This window comes from Chlorocebus sabaeus, chromosome 18 (assembly GCF_047675955.1).
Source record: "Chlorocebus sabaeus isolate Y175 chromosome 18, mChlSab1.0.hap1, whole genome shotgun sequence".
Lineage (NCBI taxonomy): Eukaryota > Metazoa > Chordata > Mammalia > Primates > Cercopithecidae > Chlorocebus > Chlorocebus sabaeus.
In genome coordinates, this window is record NC_132921.1 from 70,622,699 (window position 1) to 70,646,035 (window position 23,337).

General features: G+C 34.2%; 1 protein-coding gene across 7 annotated transcripts in view; it reads left to right on the top strand.

Annotated features, from left to right (window-relative positions):
- ANKRD12 (ankyrin repeat domain 12) overlaps positions 1 to 23,337 on the top strand; it is a 132,916-nt gene that overhangs the window by 60,303 nt on the left and 49,276 nt on the right. For 4 of the 7 annotated variants that reach the window (XM_007974647.3, XM_007974648.3, XM_007974650.3 and 1 more), the window contains exons 4-8: positions 1,565 to 1,633; positions 5,735 to 5,881; positions 8,675 to 8,875; positions 13,799 to 13,941; positions 19,245 to 19,392. In XM_007974647.3, coding sequence (XP_007972838.2) covers positions 1,565 to 1,633; positions 5,735 to 5,881; positions 8,675 to 8,875; positions 13,799 to 13,941; positions 19,245 to 19,392 — 708 coding nt within the window. The remainder of the gene's footprint in view (positions 1 to 1,564; positions 1,634 to 5,734; positions 5,882 to 8,674; positions 8,876 to 13,798; positions 13,942 to 19,244; positions 19,393 to 23,337) is intronic. The other 3 variants (XM_073006472.1, XM_007974652.3, XM_007974651.3) reach the window with 2 other exon arrangements.

The window sequence follows — 23,337 nt, forward strand, 5'->3', positions numbered from 1 at the left end:
TTTGAGTAAAAGCCAATGTGGGGTCAGAGTGGTTGCTTACTTCCAAAGGAAGATTTGGATGAACTGTTAAACTACGTTAATATAATTGAAAGGTTAGTTTATTCACTGTGGTTTAATCTATTAAAATAATATCTGCTTTCAACAATTCTTTTAATCCTATTGGCACAATTTAATGGTTGCTGGTTTGCTTTGCAATCTATGGTGGTTATTTAAATTTTTTTGCTTGTCTTTGTCAAGTACTATTTTTCATGAAATTTTTTAGTTGCTAACAATGTATTCCATTTTGAAATATGTGTTCATTGAAAGTTTTACCATTCAGCCCATTTACCTGTTTACTTTAGAGATGGTCTAAATGTTACTGATGATTCCTCTTTCAGTTGAGTGAACTTTCTCATCACTAAACTTTTAGGCTTATCTGTAAAATTTTCAGATACGATGCTTAGGGTTTATTTGTTCTCTTAAGTTGGTTTTTTTTTTTGAACACTTGGTTACTTATACCTAACTGAAATCATGAATACTGTGTAACAGTGATCCTGGGAAAAAGTTTGTCAATTAAGGATATGAAGATCACAATAATATTGTGAGTTGAAATGGCATTTGTAAGTCAAAATATATTTATAAGTAAAAATATCTGCTCTGGCCATATTACCAAAGTCAGATCTCCATATTCATATTTCTCCGTCATGAATTGTTGTTTTTTTTTTTTTTTTGATACGGAGTCTCCTCACTCTGTCACCCAGGCTGGAGTGCAATGGCACGATCTCAGCTCACTGCAATCCCTGCTTCCCGGGTTCAAGTGATTCTCCGGCCTCAGCCTCCAAGTAGCTGGGATTACAGGCATGTGCCACCACACCTGGCTAATTTTTGTATTTTTAGTAGAGATGGGTTTTCACCATGTTGGCCAGACTCGTCTTGAACTCCTGACCTCAGGTAATCCACCCACCTTGGCCTCCTAAAGTGCTGGGATTACAGGTGTGAGTCACTGCGCCCAGCCAGAATTCCATATTCTTAACTGATAAACTTTGTTTTGATTTAGGTTACTTTCTTTCCAGGCGGTCTTCAGTAGTAATCACTGTAGTAATTTATACCATTTGAAGTGTATATATTTGTGGAAAGGTCTGTGGTGTAGGATGATAGTGCAGTCCAAAGTGTTCTACTATCTCTAGAGTAGTTTTGGCACTCATAGAACAAAAAGCGTAAGACAAGTTCTATACAGAAAACCAGTGATAAAGTACTGGCGCTTTTACTGTTATTCAGAGGTTGAAAAAATACATAGCCTCAAAAAAGATAGTATGTTTTAATATATGACATCAGTAATACCTGTTATTGAAACTGCATGATTGAATTTCCCAACTTTAAGATATTTTTGTTGAAGAATTTAAAATATTAGGTGTTGATCAAACCTGTGTTTTAAATATAATTTTGGCTTTACTTTAAAAATAATCTTTTGGCAAAACAATGACAGCTTATTAACTGGTGGTCTTTTGAAAAATGTTGGTTTGTTGAATTCTGCATTTCCCTCCGTGTGCTTTTTTCTCTTCTCCTGTCTCTTCTCATTCTGTAGATTCAGATCCAGGACATACAAGTGAAAATTGGGGGGAGAGACTTATATCTTCTTACAGGACATACTCAGGTAATTAGATTATCAGGTGCTCCTGTTTAGCCAGTGGTTTCTGTCACATTTACAATTAATTATTGTACTATAAGTAACTTATTTTCAAACCAGTATATAGATATCTTTGGTTAAATAAATGAACTACATGGGTGACACCACATTTTCCCATTTTTGCTCTGAGGTACTCAGTGTATCATATCCAACACAAGCTATGGGAAGCTTGTGGTAGGACTGCTGTATACCTCCACTCTGATTTTTTACAGCACGGTGTGGGGAACACCATTCATGTAGAAGACAGTGTGAAAGTCAACCCCTGGTATTGCATAGTGCAGTGACTCCATGGGAAGATACCCAAGTGTTTTGTTGTATACCCTTCACAAGGTATACCAAGTGTACTGATTTCAGTAGACAGTGTCATCTTACCATTTAGTCATGTGATGTTTTTTAAAAAACACGTTTAATACAATTTTTTTCCCTTGAACTCATTAGCCTTTATTGACTTTGTTGCCTAGGTTAAATTTAACTATAACTAAATTAAAATACCAGGTCACCTAGAGAAATGGCATTACCACTAACTGTGTTGCAACCTCTCTGTTAAGCTGTGGTACCTGTTGTTATATGTTACTGATTCATATAGAATTGCTCCAGATAGAATACAAGAGAATATACAAGTATTGTGTCCTCTTAAAGAGTAAATGTGTTTTCTAGTATGTGAAAGCTAATTAGTTAAATGTTTTTTGATTATCTTTTTTTAAATTGACTAACTTTGTTATCTCTGAATTTAAATAAAAATGTTAATTTTTTTAGTCCCGGGGTGTCTAAGTGTCTAGTTTTCAGCATATGACATTTAGCTATAAAAACTAAAGTAAACCTGTTTTTATACACTTTTTATTTATTTTATACATTTGTGGGGTTGGGTAGGGGCAGTGGAAGAATCAAATAATTATTCTTCAAATTATCCTGAAAGTTTTAATTGAGCTGATAAGTCAGTAGTGCCTGGTTACCAAAATTGAGGGGGGTGGCACATATTTACAGTCAGTTACTGTGGAATTATGCATGCTTTTCTAAAAGGTGACTTCTGAGCACCAAAGTGCCCCTGAAAGAGCTGTATGTATATGAAGCCATCCAAAATCTGAGTATCATTGCTGGAAATCAAAAGATGCAGACATTCAATTAAGAGATTCATGTAGATATTTTAGAACCAGAGAGTAATGGCAATTTTTTTTTCAGAATTGAAGTATGCACATTGTAAACAGGATTGATTTAATTATGTTCATCTTTGAGTTGTGATTCCATTGTTTGATTCTTATAGTGACTGCTTTGTGGGAAGATGTTATATTCTTTAATTTCTGAGACACTAATAGGTTTATGAACCGAGTTCCCTAAGAAAAACAATTTTGTCTCTTCTCCTTAATAGGTACTTAATACTTAATTGGCATGTGATGACATTGAGCTTTCTATTTATTCTGACAAGACCTGAAAAGAAAGCCTTAATTTTCAGCATTATAAAACTGGAACATCTTTGTATATCTGAAGATCCTCTAAACCTTGAAAGAATGTTGGAGCGCTGAAAAGTCCATTTCTCTGTTTGCTTTGAATAGTCTTAAGTGAATCTCATGTATATTTTCTTAAAAAAATCCCTAGGCTGTCTGAATGGAAGTTTATAGTAGACTGTGCTAAACGAGCACATTTGTCAGTATACTTAGCATTTAAACTTTAAAGTTCTTGTCTCTTAGGGCAAATAAATGCATTTTTCAGGTACTGAATCTTGAGAAGTAGCTCTTTTTTTAAGTATTATTGAATCACCTTCCTGATAAGAGAAGTAGCTAACTCTTTATAAGATATATAGTATATTATCATTTGTTACTTACGATGGATCAGAGGGAACAAATTATTTCTAGGACAAATCCCAGATAGTCTTGTTGACTGCTTTAAACTTGAAAACGCATACTTTGGGACATACTAGTCTAACACAGTTTTGACAAACAGTATAGTTGTCTCTCTCCTAGCTGCCTTACACTGGCTGCTGTTTTCTTACTTTCCTGTCTCATGCAGAATATGAACTCAGACATATGACTATGGTAACTCAAAGAAAATAGAGTTTATATTGGATGTTAGCATCTGATTCGAATTTTTGTTGTAAATATTTGGAATGTATACAATTTGTTTATTTCTTTCCAAAATAATTGCATCTTTAAATATTTGGCAGCATGGCATTCTAATGATGCATTTATAAGTATCTTTTTACTGTTGCCTGGATATATATTACATTTTCACGTTTGACTGGCTTTTTTAAACCTTGTGTTAAAATGCAGTCAAAAAAAAGGCACTCGTTTTACAAACAGAAATATGATATTTTCCCCAATATTTAGAAAACATTTTGAGGATAGATGCTAAGTATTTTTTGTTTCCTCTTATTACTAGATTTTATTTCTTGTCTTTGAAACATCTTTTCTATTTTCTATAAAATTTTCACAAAGTTAAATATATTTATTTTAGGAGAGAAATACATTCATTATAGGTAAAGATTTGTTATTCAAATGGAAAACCATTAAAACAACAACAGTTGTGGTTCCTTACTAAATACTAGAGAACCAGGATATGCAGAAAATTAAGAGAAAAAATCCATATATGCTTCAGGAAAAAAATTGGCTTCTCCAAAGATCTGTTTAGGGCTTTATAATACAGTGTAAGTTAGGAAAAGTACTCTGCTAAAATTGGATTTATACTAAATTGGATCATTTATGATAATGAAATAAATATGAAAAGAAAAGATTATACTGGAAAAAATAAAGTCGATTTAAATAAGTCTTGAAATTTTGTTTTTATGCAAAATCAAATATTCAAGAAAATGAACTTTTTAGGAAATGTCTAATTTTGAAAGATTTGTGGGCAGCAGAGTTTTTAAAATTAGGACCTCTGATTTTTCTCAGCCATAAAGGTGACAGAGTATCCTGATTAAGTGGCACACTGGAAGAATTATTACTTTAATTTCTTATGCCTGCTAATAATATCAGGTTTTAATTAGTTTTTTTAAACTTGCTAGTTTAAAACATGCTTTTCTTTTAGAGTTTTTTAGCTGCTCTTCATATATGCTTGAAAAAAGGCACTGTTTTGACTGCTAAGACTTTCCTTCTCCCATTTTTGCTATTTTTAAATATTCTTTATTTTACTTATTTATTTTTGCAGCTCCTCTTTGCAGGTACCCTCAATCCTGGATCAATAAATTCCAGATATTTGTATAGGGTTTCCCAAGAAATAGATGCCTGGACAGGTAATAGCCAGACCTTTGCATTTGGTTGCACAGAGCACCTGCCTTAACTCCCAAAGGAGTCTTACAGAAAAGACAAACATATGGATCTCTTACTTACAGAATTCAGTTCAGTCTGAATGTACTGACACTTAATGGGGAATGCAGACTGCATTGCTAATGGGTTTTCCAGATAGTTAAATCTGAGAGCTAACTTGATGATGGGTCAGATCTCTTTGAAAAGATCCTTGAAGATTTTTGGATCTTTGCAAGATCTGTTAACCCGTAGCCACACAGAATCTTTAATTTGCACATTCTTGGCTTTGACTATTTCATGTTCAGCTATCCTATGACTGGAATAAAATGATTTAGTACTTTTTTTCAGTAGTTATTCTGTGTGATAAGACTTGTCTTAAATATTTAGCTCGTTGGAAGATTGTATAAATCATTGCTGGAATTAAGGAAGTAATTTGAAGGAGCATTGCTATATAGGCTTATCAGCGATTATGAATAAAATTGAATAAAAGAGGTTTCAAAGATGTAATACTAAAGAATGTCTGCACTGTTAATCAAGGAATTAAATTTTACTAGAACAAGTCATTAAGGTAAAATTTTACTAGTAATAAATTTCCAAGTATTACTAATTTTCTGAAAACAATAGAATTAAGAATATATGTTTTTCAAAGCAGTTAGGAAGAAAATTGTTTATATAATATAAAACCCATTGTGCTTTTGTCTGGCTAGTACTAGTTCATATATTGTACACATTTCTCATATATATGTACAGCATCTATCAAAAAGATCATCTTACCCTTGCTTTTGAGTACTTGGATTTGTTTCAAATTCTTACATAGTGTTAATAATTCCAGAGAAAGAAGGTCCAGAAAAGAAGAAAACAAAAAAGGAAGCTGGAAATAAGAAATCCACACCAGTTAGCATTCTTTTTGGTTATCCACTCTCTGAGCGAAAACAGATGGCACTTCTTATGCAGATGACAGCAAGAGACAACAGTCCAGGTGATACCTACCATCATTGAGTTAATGTGTATCCTTAGTTTTCCTCACACAATTGTAGTCTAAACAATTATTTTAACTGCTTTCAATGTTGATTCTTTCTTGGATTTAATCAGAATTACTCGTAAGTCAGTGGTAATTTTATGATTATTTGTGTGACAGTTTATCATCTGTATCCTCTGCTAAAGTAGAAGCTATATAAGAGTAGGGCTCTTTACACTACGTGTAAGCCATATTTTATTAAGATCTGAATTCTTTTATAAGGAAAAATGTCAGCAGTATATTATGTTTATTTCATATTTCATGTCACATTTCCAATTAAGGTGTTGTACCACATGTATGTATGTTTGTTTATATACTGTGTGCTCCAAAGATAATTGATGATGACTTACCAGCAGGACAAAAACAAAAAGGGAACAAACCAAACAGCGTGCTGATTTATAAAAGGGAGCGAAAAAGGTAGATAAAATCCAGACAGCTGGCCTGAGACAGTTACTACTATTCACATCCTGGCAGCTAAAAGTGCAGAGGAAAAATTTTGAGTTACATAGTTCTCATTGACTGATTCAAGAAAATAAATCACTTTTGTCTGGAGAAAATTTCTGTTGGCCCTGAATTCAAAGCAATTTTATGTAAGACTCTGGGTTACATAACAGATCATGCTGAAATGTATTGAAAAAGATATTTTTTTTCAGTGAGTTTTTCCTGTATTGCCCTTTTTAAAAAATGGGATGACATGGTTAAATTCTTAAGAGTTTCTGAGTATTATAATTTCAAAGCATAAGTGTATCTAATATCTGTCACTGCTAAAAAAACGTTTTAGGGCTTCCTGCTTTTAAAAATAGAGTACGTTGTGGTTACTCCTACCTTTTCCACCTCCAATGTGGGAAAGTCTGTGACCAAATTAAAGACATTTTACCATGTAAAAACTTTGTTTCTGTAAAATTTTGACTTTGACTTTAAGTCTGATTTAATAGTTAAATGGAAAGACATTTGTTAAAACTGATTTTTTAAAATAACGTGAACCTTTGTCCTTCTTAGAATAAATTAAAAGACCAACAGATAAAAAGTAAAAGTCTTTCATCTCCAGTCACCTCCCCTCAAGAGGTGACCACTGTTAACAGTTCCTTATCTTTATTTGTGTGGCTTTTCTAGGCATAAACATACAAATATGTATCTTTTGTTATGGGTTAATTTTTTTTATTTTTAATTTTTTTTAGTATAAATAGGAGTATACTATTATACTGTTCTGCAGTTGGTCCTTTTAAGGGTGATTCTTAGTCAACTCTCTGTATTAATATGTATAGAATTAAAGTGGAAAACTTGAAATATCAAGATGTTTGCCATCATACAGATATACTTGAAGTTTATGGTTAATTGTTTTATTCATTAGATACGTCTTTAGATTTTAAGAAATTCAGCAAGCAAATTCTCTTGACAAATAATTTGACTATAAGGATTATATTAAAATTTATTCATTCATCAAATATTTCTTGAATACCACTGTGGTATGTAAAAAGTCTTCTAAGCAGTGATGAGTAAGATAGATAAGGCCCTTCTCTTAGGGAGTGTAAATTTCTAGAAAAACTTACGTAGGAAACTATTACTGAGACAATGTACTTTAAAATCCAAAAGGTAGGGCCGGGCATGGTGGCTCACACCTGTAATCCCAGCACTTTGGGAGGCTGAGGCAGGTGGATCTCTTGAGGCCAGGAGTTTGAGACCAGCCTGGCCAACATGGTGAAACCCTGTCTCTACTAAAAGAGACAGAAATCAGCTGGGCATGGTGGCACATGCCTGTAATCCCAGCCACTCGGGAGGCTGAGGTGGGAGAATTTCATTTCTTGAACCTGGGAGGCGGAGGTTGCAGTGAACCGAGATCAAACCACCGCACTCCAGCCTGGGCAACAGAGCGAGACTCCATCTAAAAAAAAAAAAAAAAAAAAAAAGTCTAAAAGGTGAATCTTAACACTTTTTTTTTTTTTAAATTGAGAAAAGGATGGTATTGCCTTAGAGCTCTAATCATGTTAGGTTTTAAACTGGTAAAAACTTCTTTTCCATAGATTTCTTTTCTCTTAGAGCAGTTTCTTTTAGATAGTTGTAAATGTTCAGAATTAATTAACACTGTATGTATGTCTTGAATCCTTAATTAAGAAACCGGTTTTTGTTTTTTTTGTAGTTTTGAAATTGGAGAGGAGACTTTGGGCATCATCTAATTTAGCTTATTGTTTTAAATATAGAAACTAGAACAAATATCAAAATATGAGAAGGCAAAGTACAGTTTTTAAAGGCCCTTTTCCAGACTGCCCTTATTTTTTTATAACTTTTCTCTTTCATTTTCATAGTACAATCATCATGACCTTGATTTACACATAATATAAGAACAGAACTCCAATGCTTTGTCTGAGTCAGAAGTGTGGACTCCAGCCTTCAATTTCACTTCCTGTAGGTCTTAGAATAATAGCATAACATACCTAGGAAAAATATTTCGTAGTTCATCACATCATTCATTAAGCAAACATTTTAGAGTACATATTTGATACTTTATCATTTTAAACCAATTTTATGAATTGACAAAACATTTTTTTTCATTGGCTCATGATATTTGATAGCCCTAAGGGAAGATCTCTGTGTATTTGGGTCACTAAACGTATCATCCAAGTTAATGTTTAGGTTGTTAGGGGGAGAAGGTATTCCTTGTGTTTCAGGAGATTAGCATATTACCAATAAAAACCTTTAAGTAAGTATACAAAATATTTAGCCTAGAACTTCTGCTAACTTTCTTCTTTCTTACAGATTCCACACCAAATCATCCGTCACAAACAACACCTGCCCAAAAGAAAACTCCTAGTTCTTCATCTCGACAGAAAGATAAAGTTAATAAAAGAAATGAACGTGGTGAAACTCCTTTACACATGGCTGCTATTCGAGGAGATGTGAAACAAGTTAAAGAATTAATAAGTTTAGGGGCAAATGTGAATGTGAAAGATTTTGCAGGTAAGACTAGTAGTTCAATACCTACTATTGAGGCACTAACATTTAAACGGATCCTGATTACAATTTAATCCATATTCTTTTATTCCTTTTGCTGAAATGAAAGCATTCTAAAAATATTCTTTATTACAAAACTTTTGGAGTTTGCACGTAAAACCCCTGATCTCTACTGCAATTCCATGTCAGTAATTACTCATATTTTTACATACTAAACTTATACTTTAGTTAACGTATTACTTGCTGTATCGTTCTTTATCCAAGTTAGGTTTTGCCCTAGATGAGATTGAGTTATATGTTTTCAAAGTAGTTGATTGATTCACAAGTATTTTAAGAACATTTGTTAGCTTGAACCATGAGGACTGTAAGAGTGTGGTGTTACTTTCATTTTCAGTATTCAAGTAGCATACCAGTACATTCTTACTGTAAATAATTCAACAGTAAAAGTATGTAGAGAACAATACAAAAATTTTCTTTAACTTCACATACTGCACAGCCTTACCCTCCCTCCCACACAGGTTCTTTCTCTTCCATAGAACTATTGTTAACACCTAGGAGGTTACTCATTCAGTTCATTTTTATTTTATATATATATAAAGTATTTACTTACATATCAACTTTTTAAAATGAAATTATTGCATCTGTATCAGTCTGCCTTAATGTCTTACAGATATTTCGGTCAGTATAGATAGGTAGGCCTTCATTAATTTTTAATAGCTGCATAATATTTTCTGGTATACGTTCCAAAGGCAATACTGTAGTAAATACCTATATAGAAACATCTTTGTGTATATTTATGGAAGTATTTCAGTAGAAGTGAAATTGCTAAATCAAAAGAGATACATGTTTTAAATTTCTGAAGTAGTGGAAATTGTCCCCCCAAAAATTCTGTATCGGTTCATACTACCATCAAGAGTATATGAAAGAGCCGTTTTCCGCATAGCTTCACTAAAACTGGGTATTATCAACTTTTGATTATTAACAGTCTGACGAATGAAAAATCTTAATTTGGATTTTCATGATCAGTAGTGATGGTAAACATTTCTTATGTTTATTTTGAATTTATGTGTATTTTGTGAATTGTTGGATCCACTCCTTTGCTCATTTTCTTTTGGTTTAGTACTGTTTTTAACCTACAAGAGTCTTTATTTAGTCTAGATTTTCTTTATCAAATATGTAAAGATTTTCACAGTCTGTGTCTTAGATTGAATACACTCTCATTACAGTGTTTATTGTACTAAAGTTTTCATCTTTTATGTATCATATCAATTGAACTTTATGGGTTCTTGGTTTGGTATTTTATTTAAGAAGGCCTTCTCTTTCTCTGTATCATAAAACTATTCTTATATTTTCTGTTTTTTCAAATTTTGTTTCTCTTTTGTTTTTACATGTAGCCCTATTATAATACACCTGGAATTTAGGTCTTTATTTGGTGTGAGTGGGGAATGGTGTGATATACAGTATCTACCTTAAATAATGAGACTTAAAATGCATGGCATTTATTCTAGAGGAAAACTTGACATTATTTATCAAAAACCTAAAAAATACTTCTTTCATTTGACAATTCCACTTCCAAGGGTTTATTTTAAATAGTTAATCATGGATGAACATGAAGGTTTAGTTGTAATGATACTTGTTACAGCATTTTTTCTAATTAAAAACTAGCAATAATCTGTACCCTTAGTAATAGGAACTCGTTGAAGGAAATTATAGTATATTTGATTAGTACAATACTATGTTGTAGGAAGGTATAATGACATAGGTAATTATTTTCACTTCAGTAAGTAGAGGAAGCAGGTTGTTACTCTTCTAAGTTTTATAAATATGTGGGAGAGCTAGTAGATACTATGTTGGATTCGTGAAATTATTATATCTGGGTGGTAAGATTATGGACAGTTTTTTTTTCTTTGTATTTTTATCTAATATTTCTTTTGTGAACATGTAACTTTTTAATTACAAAAGTAATAATTTTAGTTAAAATAAGTATTAAGTCCAGAAAACATTGTATCAACAGAATAAAGCCCTTAAGATATTAGGAGTTTTGTTTACTGAAAGACACTAATCAAGCTTATTAATATTTCACCCCTTTAATATTCTTTTTCATAGTTTAAATTATTTAAAATATATCAAGCTTATATTTATTGGAAGCCTAAATATTTAATACTTTTGTCAAATAATTTAGCACAGTGGAAATACTGTTGACCCTTGAACTGTGTAAGTCTACTTATATGTGGATTTTTTTCAGTAATTATATTGGAAAATTTTTTCGAGATTTGGAACAACTTGGAAAAACTCAGATGAACTGCATAGCCTAGAAATGTTGAAAATAGGAAAAAATTAAATACATTATAAGTGCATAAAAGATACCTAGATACTATTCTATCACTTACTACCGTAAAATATAAACAAATCTGTTCTAAAAAGTTAAAACATATGCATACAAACATAGGCTATACATAGCACCATTCAGAGTCAGGAGAATTGTAAGCTGACATAAAGATACAGTATTAAATCATAACTACATAAAATTTACCGTAGTACATATTGTACTCTTGTAATAATTGCATAGCTACCTCCTGTTGCCTTTGTGGTGAGCTCAAATGTTGGGACTATCTGCTTAAAACACCATGTGACTGACACAAATCATCTCCACATAAGCAGTTCATCTCTCTAGTAAGTTGCATGCCACAGTGAAACTTCTGATTCTTGCATATTTTTCATCGTGTTTAGTAGAATACGGTAAGCTTTGAATAACACCAGGGGACCCATTTTAAGTACTCCTAGTGATACCAGAAGTGCTCCTAAGAAACAGAAAAGTTAAGACATTAAAAGAAAAAATTGAATTGCTTGATAATGTACTTGATAATAATAAATTGAGGTCTACAGCTGTGGTTACCTGCCATTTGAAGATAAATGAATCCAGCATAAGGACCAGTGGAAAAAAGGAATGGAAATTTGTGAAGCTATTGCTGCATCTATGCTAGTGGGTTTGAAAACCTTGCACTTTTTTGTAAAACATTCTTTTGTCTCATGCAGCTTTTATGTGGATGCAAGATTGCTAAAAAAACAAAAACAAAAAAAAGGTGTACCTATAGGTTAGATTGAAGAAAATGTGAAGTTATCTTATACAACAATTTTAAGGAAGGTGAAGGATCTGTAAAGCTGGGGAATTTAATGCCAGCAAAAGGATGGTTTAATAATTTTAGAGCAAGGTTTAGTTTTTTAAAAAATGCCCAGATAACAGGCGAAGTGGCTTCTGTCCATTGATAAGCAGCAGATGAATTCCCAGATACCATTAAGAAAATCAGTGAGGAGAAGGGATATCTGCCTGAACAGTTTTTTAATGTGGACAAAAGTACTCTATTCTGGGAAAAAGAAAAATCCACAAAGGACATTTATTAGGAAGAGAAGCAAGCACCAAGATTTAGGGCAGGAAGGGATTAGCTAACTCTCCTGTTTTATGTAAATACAGCTGGGTTTATGGTCAGGACTGCCCCCTGAACCCTGAAGGGAAAAGATAAACCCAGCTGCCAGTCTTTTGGTTATATAACAAGAAGGCCTGGACAATGAGAACTCTTTTCTGGTTTGATGTCATTAATTTCTTCCCGAAGTCAGGAAGTACTTTGCCGGGAAGGAGGCTATCTTTTAGTGTCCTCTGGCCTCCCAGAACCCTATGAATTCAACACCAAAGGCATTGAAGTGGGTTGCAAACCCAGTGTTTCTAAACCAGCCTCTAATTAGAGGGTCATAAGGCACTTTAAGGCTCATTACACAACGCTGTAGAAGAGAACTCCGATAGAATGTCATGAAAGTCTGGAAGGGATTACACCGTTGAAGATGCCATCGTTGTTAAAGAAAAAGCTGTGAAAGCGCTCTCCTCCTGGAGAAAACTGTGTCCAGATGTTGAACATGACGTTGCAGGATTTACCACAGGACCAGTCAAGGAAATCATGAAAGAGATTGTGGATATGGCAAAAAAGGTGATAGGGGGTGAAGTTTCAAAATATGGATCTTGGAGAAATTGAGGAGCTAGTAGATAGCACATCAGTGGTATTAATAGGTGACTTGATGGAGCTGAGTGCTTCTGAACCAGTTTCAGGTGATGAGGAAGAAGACAGAAGAAGCCATGCCAGTAAACAGATTGACCTTAGAGGTTTCCAATAATTTAAGGTTGCTTTGAGTTTTTTTTTTTTTAAAAAACATGAGCGCTTGTATGATCCAGGCACTGAAACTAAAGCAAACAGTGGAAGGAGGACGGTGGTACTGTGTTAAAACATTTTTAGAGAAATGAAAAAGCAAAAACGTCAGACACAAATTACAGTGTATTTTTGTAAAGTTACACCAAATGTGCCTGCCTCTCCCACCTTTACTTTTATCTCTTCTCCGTCTGCCACCTCTGAGACAGCAACACCAACCCCTCTTCTCCCTTCTCCTCAACCTGCTCACCGTGAAGATGATGAAGATGACCTTTTTGATGATCTACTTCTACTTAATAATAGATTTTTCTTACGATTTTGTTAAATAATTTTTCTCTTGCTTTATTGTAACAGTACAATATTTAATATATATACAAAATATGTGTTAGTCAAACTGTTCATGTTACTGGTAAGGCTTCCAATTAACAGTCAGTTATTAGTAGTTAAATTTTGGGAAGTCAAAAATTATATGTGGATTTTTGACTGCATGGGGGTTAACACCCCTAACCTTCACCTTGTTCAAGGGGTCAACTGTAATATTATCTTGAATGAACCTTCAGTAAATTGGTATTGTTCTTAGATATTTATTTTTAGTAGCTTCTTTATCACTTCTTTTTTCTTTTGCATGATGTGCAATTTTAGAATTGATATGTCACACATAGGTATGTATATGAAAAGCATTTATTTTGAAGTAGCGCAAGTGAATCATATTAAATTAATAATCTAACTTCAGGTTGGACACCACTGCATGAAGCTTGCAATGTTGGATATTATGATGTTGCTAAGATACTTATAGCAGCTGGAGCAGATGTTAACACACAAGGATTAGATGATGACACTCCACTCCATGATTCTGCTAGTAGTGGGCACAGAGATGTAAGTATGATAGAAAAAAATCAATAATACGCATTTTCAAAATATAAATTTAACCCAAAGTAATTTCATTTACTTCTTAGTCATATGATCTGTGTCATATTCCACTCATTGCTTGATCAACTCATCTATATTTTGTTTACCCTTTTTTCTACTTTCTAACTATTAGTTCATGGTTTAGATTTAGCATTTTCTTTTCATAAAACCCATTTAATTTGATAGTCGATTAAATAATTTGGCAAAACTTTTATTTCAAGGCATTCTTTTATAAGACAATTGGATGTATTAAAGGGTGTATATATACTTTATTTTACTATATTACATATAGTAAAAATTGTACAGTGTTGAATTGCCTATCTTTTGAAAGGCATTTTACTTTGAGACAAAAATAGAATTTGGAGTAAAGATAGATACAAGTGCAGTTCTGGCCTGGCCAGTTTACTAACTCTGTAATCTTGAGCAGGTTACTTCCCTCCTCGGAACTTCCATTTCCTCATCTTTAAATTATATGATAAATAATACCTATCTAAAATTGATACTTTGAAGGGAAAAAAAAGACACTACATGTAAATGCACATTGAAATTTAAGATGGTCTAGAAATATCAGGGGTAAAAGATTAAAAAGTTGCCTTTATGGGTGCAGTCAAATACACCTAAAATTCAAAAATTAAAAATGGTATTTTTCTCAGTTACATTTTTATAAGGCATTTTTCCATGTTTCTTAGTAAAGAACTCTTACTTTGAATGAAGAAAAATGTAGCCTATAAATAATTTTTCTAAACTGATTCTTGCTTACCAGTGGTCTACTCTTTTCTCTGTGCTGCTTTGGCGATTTGTACAAACATGTCATAGCATTTACTACCTTATTTTTTAGTGGTATTCTTGTCTAGTGTCATGTTTCTGGCACTAGACTGCAAATACTACCGTGCATGCTGGCATTTTGTGTTGTTTTCTGTTATTTACTCTGGAACTGCTTGTCACCTAGAAATGTTCAGTAAATCCATCATGGATGCACTTGTAGACAGATGGATAGGTAGATGAATGGGTAACGAGGATAGGCAGAATGACAAAAACTTAATCCATCAGGCCTGACAACATGTAGGGTACGTTGCTCTTTCCTCTGAATTTATTGGAAACTGACTTATTTTCTCGCTTTGATATTTTAAATATTGCCCTTTTAAAAAATATTATTGATAGTTTACCAGGAATGAATGATTTTCCTTTGAATATGATAATGAAGGTTTCCTGATTTCTAAGTGTAATTTTAAAGAATTGTTCCTGTGACTAAGACATGGTTTCTGCGAACACAAGTTTCTAAATATGCACATAGCTGCAGATATTTCCAGAAGCTGACCTTTTGAGCTCATGTACTTACAAGGACTCACACTATTTCCAGTCTTTTCCCAGAGGGAGGGACCTTGGCTTTTCCTCCTACCAACATGCCTAGGATAGTAGGAGTCACCATTCAAGAGCTATTGAGAGCTATTTTCTCCTTGTTCCTTTTACTTGTGCCTTAGGAGGAAGAATGACAGTCATGAAAAATTCATTTCTGTATGTCCATAATGTGTATTTCTGAGCTGCTCCCAAATAATTAGATTTCTTTCTTTCAGTAGTAGTCATGACAACTTCAGCCATCCATAAAGCGTGTTTTTTTTTTTTTGTTTTTTTGTTTTTTTTGAGACGGAGTCTCGCTCTGTCGCCCAGGCTGGAGTGCAGTGGCCGGATCTCAGCTCACTGCAAGCTCCGCCTCCTGGGTTCACGCCATTCTCCTGCCTCAGCCTCCCGAGTAGCTGGGACTACAGGCGCCCACCACCTCGCCCGGCTCGTTTTTTGTATTTTTTAGTAGAGACAGGGTTTCACCGTGTTAGCCAGGATGGTCTCGATCTCCTGACCTCGTGATCCACCCGTCTCGGCCTCCCAAAGTGCTGGGATTACAGGCTTGAGCCACCGCACCCGGCCCATAAAGCGTTTTTAAGATGGGAAAAGCAGAAATATAATAGTTCTGTAGCCAGGTCTAAATTATTATAGAGAGGATTGACATAGCTTACTAAGAACCCAATATTTGACTTGTTGTTTGTAAATGTGTAGTAATTCCTAAAACACCTTTTTTTTTTTTTTTTGGAGACAGCATCTTGCTGTGTCACCCACACTAGGGTGTAGTGGTGCAGTCACAGATTACTGCAGCCTCAACCTCCTGGGCTCAAGTGATCCTCCTGCTTTAGCTTCCCAAGTAGCTGGAGTACAGGCATGCACCACCATGCTAGGTTAATTTTTAAATTTTTTTTGTGGAGACCCTATGTTGTTCAGGCTGGTCTTGAACTCATGAGCTCAAGCGATCCTCCTGCCTCAGGCTCCCAAAGTGTTGGGATTATGGGTGTCAGCCACCGCACCTCACCATAATACACATTTTAATACTAGCCTTATTTCTAGTTCTATTTTAGATACCTATCTTCTTTTGTCATCATTTTTACCTACTTCTAATTGTTGACTGTTATGTTTTAAGCAACTTTAAGAACAATTACTTGCATTTGAGGATGATCTGTAAAATCTTGATTATTTGATTTAGGGTGTTTGTAACATGAATGAACCAGCTGTACCTGATTCTTCATAGTCATGTAATAAGTATTTATTGATGTATTCCTGATGGGGATAGAAAGTTTTCAGCAATATCAAAATTCTTTATTCTGTTTTCTCAATCTAGGGCTGTAGTCTAAGGAAATCAGCCTAAAATTGGAAAAATTTCAACTCATAAAGATATCCACTGCAGTATTATTTATAATGACTAGAAGATTTTTTTTTTTCAGTTACTTTCTCAAATCCCTAAAATGACAGTAAGGGGAAGTTTCAAAGGACGTAGACCCACCAGGGCAAAGAACAGAAGAAACAAGTATTTTGGAAGATGGAAATTGGAGAAATGAGCAGTTACTGATGTAGAACAGGGTTTGACAATTTTTTTCAATAAAGGACCAAATAGTAAATATTTTAGGCTTTGCAGGCTACGTACTCCCTCCTTCACCTCGTCCGTCTCCTTCAACTCTTCTCCTTCAACAGTCCTTTAAAAATACAAAAACTATTCTTAACTGGCAGACCAGATTGGCCCGTAGGTCATAATTTGCCCACCTCTGATTTAAAAGAGACAAGAAAATTGAAACCAAAGCCATTATAACACAGAATCCTAGAAAGGAAAAAAAAAAAAAAGCTTAGGAATTGGTAGCACCAATGACCTCTGGAAGTGTTTCTTAAGATATGACTGGGAACAGCTATTAGATAAAGGTTTTTTTAGCTCTCGCATCCTCTGCCCAATCTTACACAGCCCAGTAATTGCACCTCTCTCACCCTGGTAGATGACTGGAATATGGAGATAAGTATCAGGGACAATTGTTCTTCACCAGCAGATTTGGAAACCTAGTTGATCTTTTAAAATCATAAGCATGTGTAATTTGATAAAAATTAAACAGTTACAGTTGGTATGAGTAATTTGTTTTCTCTACACATTATTACATTTCACATTTTCTGCAGTAATCTTGAAAAATTTTTTTCTTTATTCATTGTGAATCATTCTTAATTCGTTACAAATTTCTGATTTCAGCATCTTGTTTTAAATTGTTCCTTTGATGGTAAATGCAGTCAATATTCATCTGTTTCATGTTATTCGTTTAAGTATTTTTAAAGGTGTGATATATTTTCTAAGTACCAGAAAACACCATAGTTATGTCCTCGGAATGCAGAGATGAATAGAGACTTGATTTTATATGAAACTTATAGTCCAAGGGGAGAAATGTGTTAATGAATTGTCGTATGGGTTTATGTATGATAGAATAGAGACTTGAATTTATATGTATGATAGAACACACCAGTGTTAATGGAAATACACAAAATATCAAAACAAGAAGAGGTGATAAGGAGGCAGAATCAATAACACCTGGCTACCTCTTTGATGTAGAGTATGAGTGAAAAAGAATTAATGATGACTCCTAAATTCTGGCTTCAAGGCTTCAGTGACTGGGTAAATTTTGGTGGCAGTTATTGAGAATGGAAATAGATAAAAGATAATAGTACAAGTTTAGTGAACTCCTTTCAGATCCTGTTGGATTTATGCTTTTGTATTAAAATACACATACAGTCAGTTGGGTGTATCCCATGAATATTTGAATGTTTGGGTTTGGAGCTCAAGAGGGCTGAGAGAGAAAACAGACAAGAGAATGAATGGGTGGATCTCATAATTGTCATCACATTCAGAGTGGATAAGTTCTCCAAAGAGATGATATATATATTAGAACGTGAGAAAGTATATCAAGGACAGCATCATAGGGAAACCATCATTGGTTTAGATCTTTTCAGGTCTTAAAAGAGCCATTCCATAAGATTGATGGTAGCAGAGTTGTAGGTGAAAGAGTGAAGGACCAACAAGTAACAGCTGCAAGGGCAGATGTCTTTTCAGGAGATTGACAGTGAAGAAGAAAGGTTAGCTAGGGGAAGAGGATATAGGTTTCAACAAAGTTTCCTTGTTTTGTCCATGTTTCATTTCTTTAATGCCATTATTTTTTTAAGTTGCAAGAAATAAGAACTGTGGAAAGATGGGCTTCTAAAAAGGAGCCAACCAAAAAGAGGTTAAAACTATGAAAGGAAGAGGATATGAAGAAAAAACAAATAATAACTAACAGGGCAGATCCTGGTTATGTGGAACTTGAAGCTTATGTAATTTGTTAGAGAAGGAGAGAGGTCCTTTCAAAGTGATGACTACAAAATTAGATACAGCATCCTCCTGTAAGGACCCATGAAAGTGAAGGGTCTTGAAGTTTAAGCTTTGGAGTTCATGATACTTACAGTTCCTGGGCTACGAGAAATAGAGTAAGATTAACAGCATTGACAGTGATATTAGCCTAAAGCAGAAGGGAAATACTTCTTTGAAACTTTTTCTAGGATACACATTTCAAGAGGCCAGGGAACTTGTTATTTTTGTTCATTGGTTTATTAGCAGAACTCGGAAGTGTAGTTATTACAGGTTCTCAATAAATATTTGACTTTATGATGGAACAGGATGAAAAAATGATGAGATTAATTGCTAAAGTAACCCAGTTTAAATTTTAAGGAGGAAATTTTTTTGTAGTAGTTGAGGTCATCAGATAGGGGAGTGTCAGTGAAAATGGATCTTGAAGAGAATAAAAATTTAGAGTAGATGGTGAGGAATGGATTCAGAGTAAATGAGATAACACCCAGAAGGATACTATGAGTATTATCAAGAGAATGGGTGCAGTGATACAGTCTGTGAAGGGACTAAGTCGTCTTGCTTTTTATTGTTGCAGATAGTAAAGCTATTACTTCGTCATGGTGGAAATCCATTTCAAGCTAATAAACATGGGGAGCGTCCAGTGGATGTAGCAGAAACAGAGGAGTTGGAGTTGCTACTAAAGAGAGAGGTGCCTTTATCTGATGATGATGAAAGTTACACAGGTTTGTTTCAGATAATCTACATTCATCTCGTTCATTTAACATGATATTTGATAGAACATTCTGGATTCATTTATAATATACAAAATGTTTGCATACCTTAGAATATTGCTGGCCAGCTAGAATCATGCTCAGCTAACTAGCTAAGAATGATGAAATTAGTAACCTAGGTGTTTACTACATACACCCTGTGTGAATGGAGTCATATTGCCATTGCCCCATTTCTGTTTTCTATAAAGTGCTGAAGTACTCATTATTACTTTTAAGCCTGCTGCAGAACCTCTCCCCATGCGTAGCTACCACCACTGCTACTCTAACTTCTTTTCATTCTGTTATAAATTACAGAGCTACTAACCAAACACTTCATGTCTTTTTCTGGTGTCCTTGTGTTAACGAGTCATCTCTGTGGTTTTACTTTTGTGATTTAGATGGTTGAATTCTGATCATTGTTGCCGGGAAGGACAATTTTTTTTTAAACACAATTTTTGTTTTGAAGATAACAAAAAAACCTTTACTGTGTTGAAAGTCGTCTTTATATAGAAGGGGTTTACCATATTTCAGACAAAATTCAATGAAAAAGAGTTTCATCAGTCTCTGTTTCCTCATAAAGTTTATTCCTATAAACAATTAGGTAATGTTACTTTTATATTACGCATGAAGGAGTAAAAACCATACTTTACTCATTTAATGTCAGCCATTGCCAGAAGGCAGTGGATCATTTATAGTTTTGAGGCAGAAAGTTCTACCCTTTATTTTCATGATATATAGTTAAATTATCTTTCACATGGAAAGGCAATTGAAAGAACGCACCTTCTGAATATAACGTTTTACTTGTTGAACACAAATTGTAAATATACTCCAACTGATTGAGATGATGCCAAATTATAAACAAAAAAAATGAAGTCATGGAATTAAAACTTTTGGCAGTGAGCACTGATTACAAACAAGATGTTTAAATAACTGTGGTAAATATTGTCAAATTGAATGTAAATATCATCATACTTGAAAAGGGAAAAATGAAAAAATTTAATTATCTGAAATTTAAATACAAAATTAAAACCAACAACAACGTTTGAGAGGTGATGATAAAAGTATAGTAAACTCAGGGCTGGGTGTGGTGGCTTATGCCTGTAATCCCAGCACTTCGGGAGGCCAACCTGGGCAGATCACATGAGGCCAGGAGTTCAAAATCAGCCTGGCCAATATGGTGAAACCCCATCTCTTTTTTTTTTTTTTTTGAGATGGAGTCTCGCTCTGTTGCCCAGGCTGGAGTGCAGTGGCGTGATCTCGGCTCACTGCAAGCTCCGCCTCGCCGGTTCATGCCATTCTCCTGCCTCAGCCTACCCCGAGTAGCTGGGACTACAGGGGCATGCCACCATGCCCAGCTAATTGTTTTTCACCCCATCTCTATGAAAAATACAAAAAAAAATAAAAATAAAAATGCTTTTGAAGACAAAGTAAGAATTTCAGTATTGACATTAGACAAAGAACTAAAGTCAGAAAATAGCGCATGACAAAAGATAATTTTGTGATAATAAAAGCATATGAACAAAGATAAAAATGTATTGTTGCCTTCTTAATTGAATGTAGCTTTTGTTTGGGGAAAAAAATAAGAAAAGTGTACTGCCTTAAGCACTAGATAACACTGTCAAAATATATAAAGCAAAAGTTGTTAGAAATACAAGATAAAATTGACCAGAAACAGAATACTAGTTGGAAACTTTTAAGTGGTTTTTTCCCAGCACATGCAGTTTCTTATTAAGTAGAAAGTCTCAGTTATAGACATTGTATACATAACCATTAGCACTTATGTGATGAGACCAGAGTTGTTCTGTGTTCAGTGAAAGTTCATAGTTACCTTCATTAAACTTGGTAAGAATGAAAATAAATGAACTTGAGAAATCAAGAGGAGGAAGTAAAAGCAGATCCACAGAGAAAAGCAAGATAATAAAGAGCACAATTAAATGACTGGAAAACAAATTTTGTAAGCATTATATAAAGAAACAAATGTCCTAATATTTCTAGACGATACAGCAGAATGAAACCAGGAGTTGCTTTTCTGACAAGATTAACTACAACATCTAGCAAGTCTAGTTAAGGAAAAATGAGTGGAAATTCATAAACGTCACTGATGAGTAAGAAAATGGATAGAACCACAAAAGTATAAAATATTTTTTCAGACTTTAACAGAATACTGTATATAGATGTTACCAAAAAAATTTAATAATGATCAACACAGAGCAGACAGTAACAGACAGAAAGAGGGATATGAAGGGAGAAAGATTGGAAGGCAGAGAGAGGGGTAGGTGTAGGCAAACTCAGGTTGCCATACTGTTAAATGGTCTAATGGTATAAAAGTAGAAACAGCTGCAGCTTTTTTTTTAAGCCAGCAAAATCCTGATACTTTGAGAAGGGAAGACTACAACTAGAAAACTGCAGAACAGTCTTCAGTTTAACACAGTAATTAACATACAGAAGTGCTTGAATAAAAACTGCCGTATAAAATTGGTAAAGATTTAAAAAAATAGTATTCGGATGTTGGTGAGCTTGGAGTGAAGTTGGCGTCATACACTGTTGTTGAGAGTGTTTTCTGGAAAACCGTTTGTTAATAAGTGTGAAAAATTCAAAAAGATATAACCAGAAGTGCTGCAAAGATATAAACAGAAGTGCTGACTATATATATGTGTGTAAAGCTGTTAACATATTAGTGCTTATAATAAAAAGTTAGAATGACTTAAATGCCCCAAAATGGGCAGAGAAATAATTTTTAAAGTTTATGTATCTTGTGTAGTCATTGTGTTTGTAAATTTTTCTAATGATATAGTTAAGTTTCTTCTATATACCGTATATACCAAAGTATAAGATAATCTACATTTTCCTCCGGTAAGAATTAAAAAATTAAAAAGTCTTGTGGGCTAGGCATGGTGGCATGTGCCTGCAATTCCAGCTATTCCAGGAGCTGAACCCAGGAGTTTGAGACTAGCCTGGGCATTAGCGCAAGCTCCTGCCTCCAAAAAAAAAAAAGAACACCTCTTTAGTAATTAAGAGACAACAGATGGAAATAAAGATTTTAAAAACACAAAAGGCTTGTGAACTATTTGAATAAATAAACAATATAGGGATAAAATAGTTATCTATTTAAAGTATTAATTTGGCCGGGTATGGTGGTTTATGCCTGTAATCCCAGCACTTTTGGGAAGTTGAGGCGGACAGATCACTTGAGCCCAGGAGTTCAAGACCATCCTGGGCAGCAGGGTGAGACCCCATCTCTACAAAAAATACAAAAATTAGCCAGGCCTGGTGGCGTGTGTCTGTAGTACCAGCTGCTCAGGAGGCTGAGGTGGGAGAATGGCTTGAGCTCAGGAGGTGGAGGTTGCAAGGAGCTGAGGTCGTGCCACTGCACTGCAGCCTGGTTGACAGAGCCCGACTATCTTTAAAAAAAAAAAAAGTATTCAAATATATACATTTGAGATAACATATGTATCAATGTAGAAATACTAATTTTTCCCCTACTCTGTCCTGAAATGATTTTGTAAAAACTGTTCACATATTTTGAAATCAATGTTTTCATCAACAGCAGAACCACCTTTTAGCCACGAATGATTTTCCATCTTAACTTCTCTGTCCACAACCTTAGATACTCAGTACTTTTGAAATCCAAATATGATGCCATAGGAAAATTTATCCCAGATTACCCACTTAAAATTTGTGCTTTTTATAGCATAACCACTTACAGTACTTTTTTAAAAATCTCCATATGTTATTACGAAAATATTCAAACATGTAGCAAAGCTCAAGAATTGTATAATGAGCATCCTGCACCCACTACCTACATTTAACAGTTGTTAACCTTTTGCTCTGTTTCCTTTATTACACTATCACATAGCTATCCATCAATCCATATTATTTTTTGATACATTTTGTAATAAGTTGAAGACATTCCTAAGT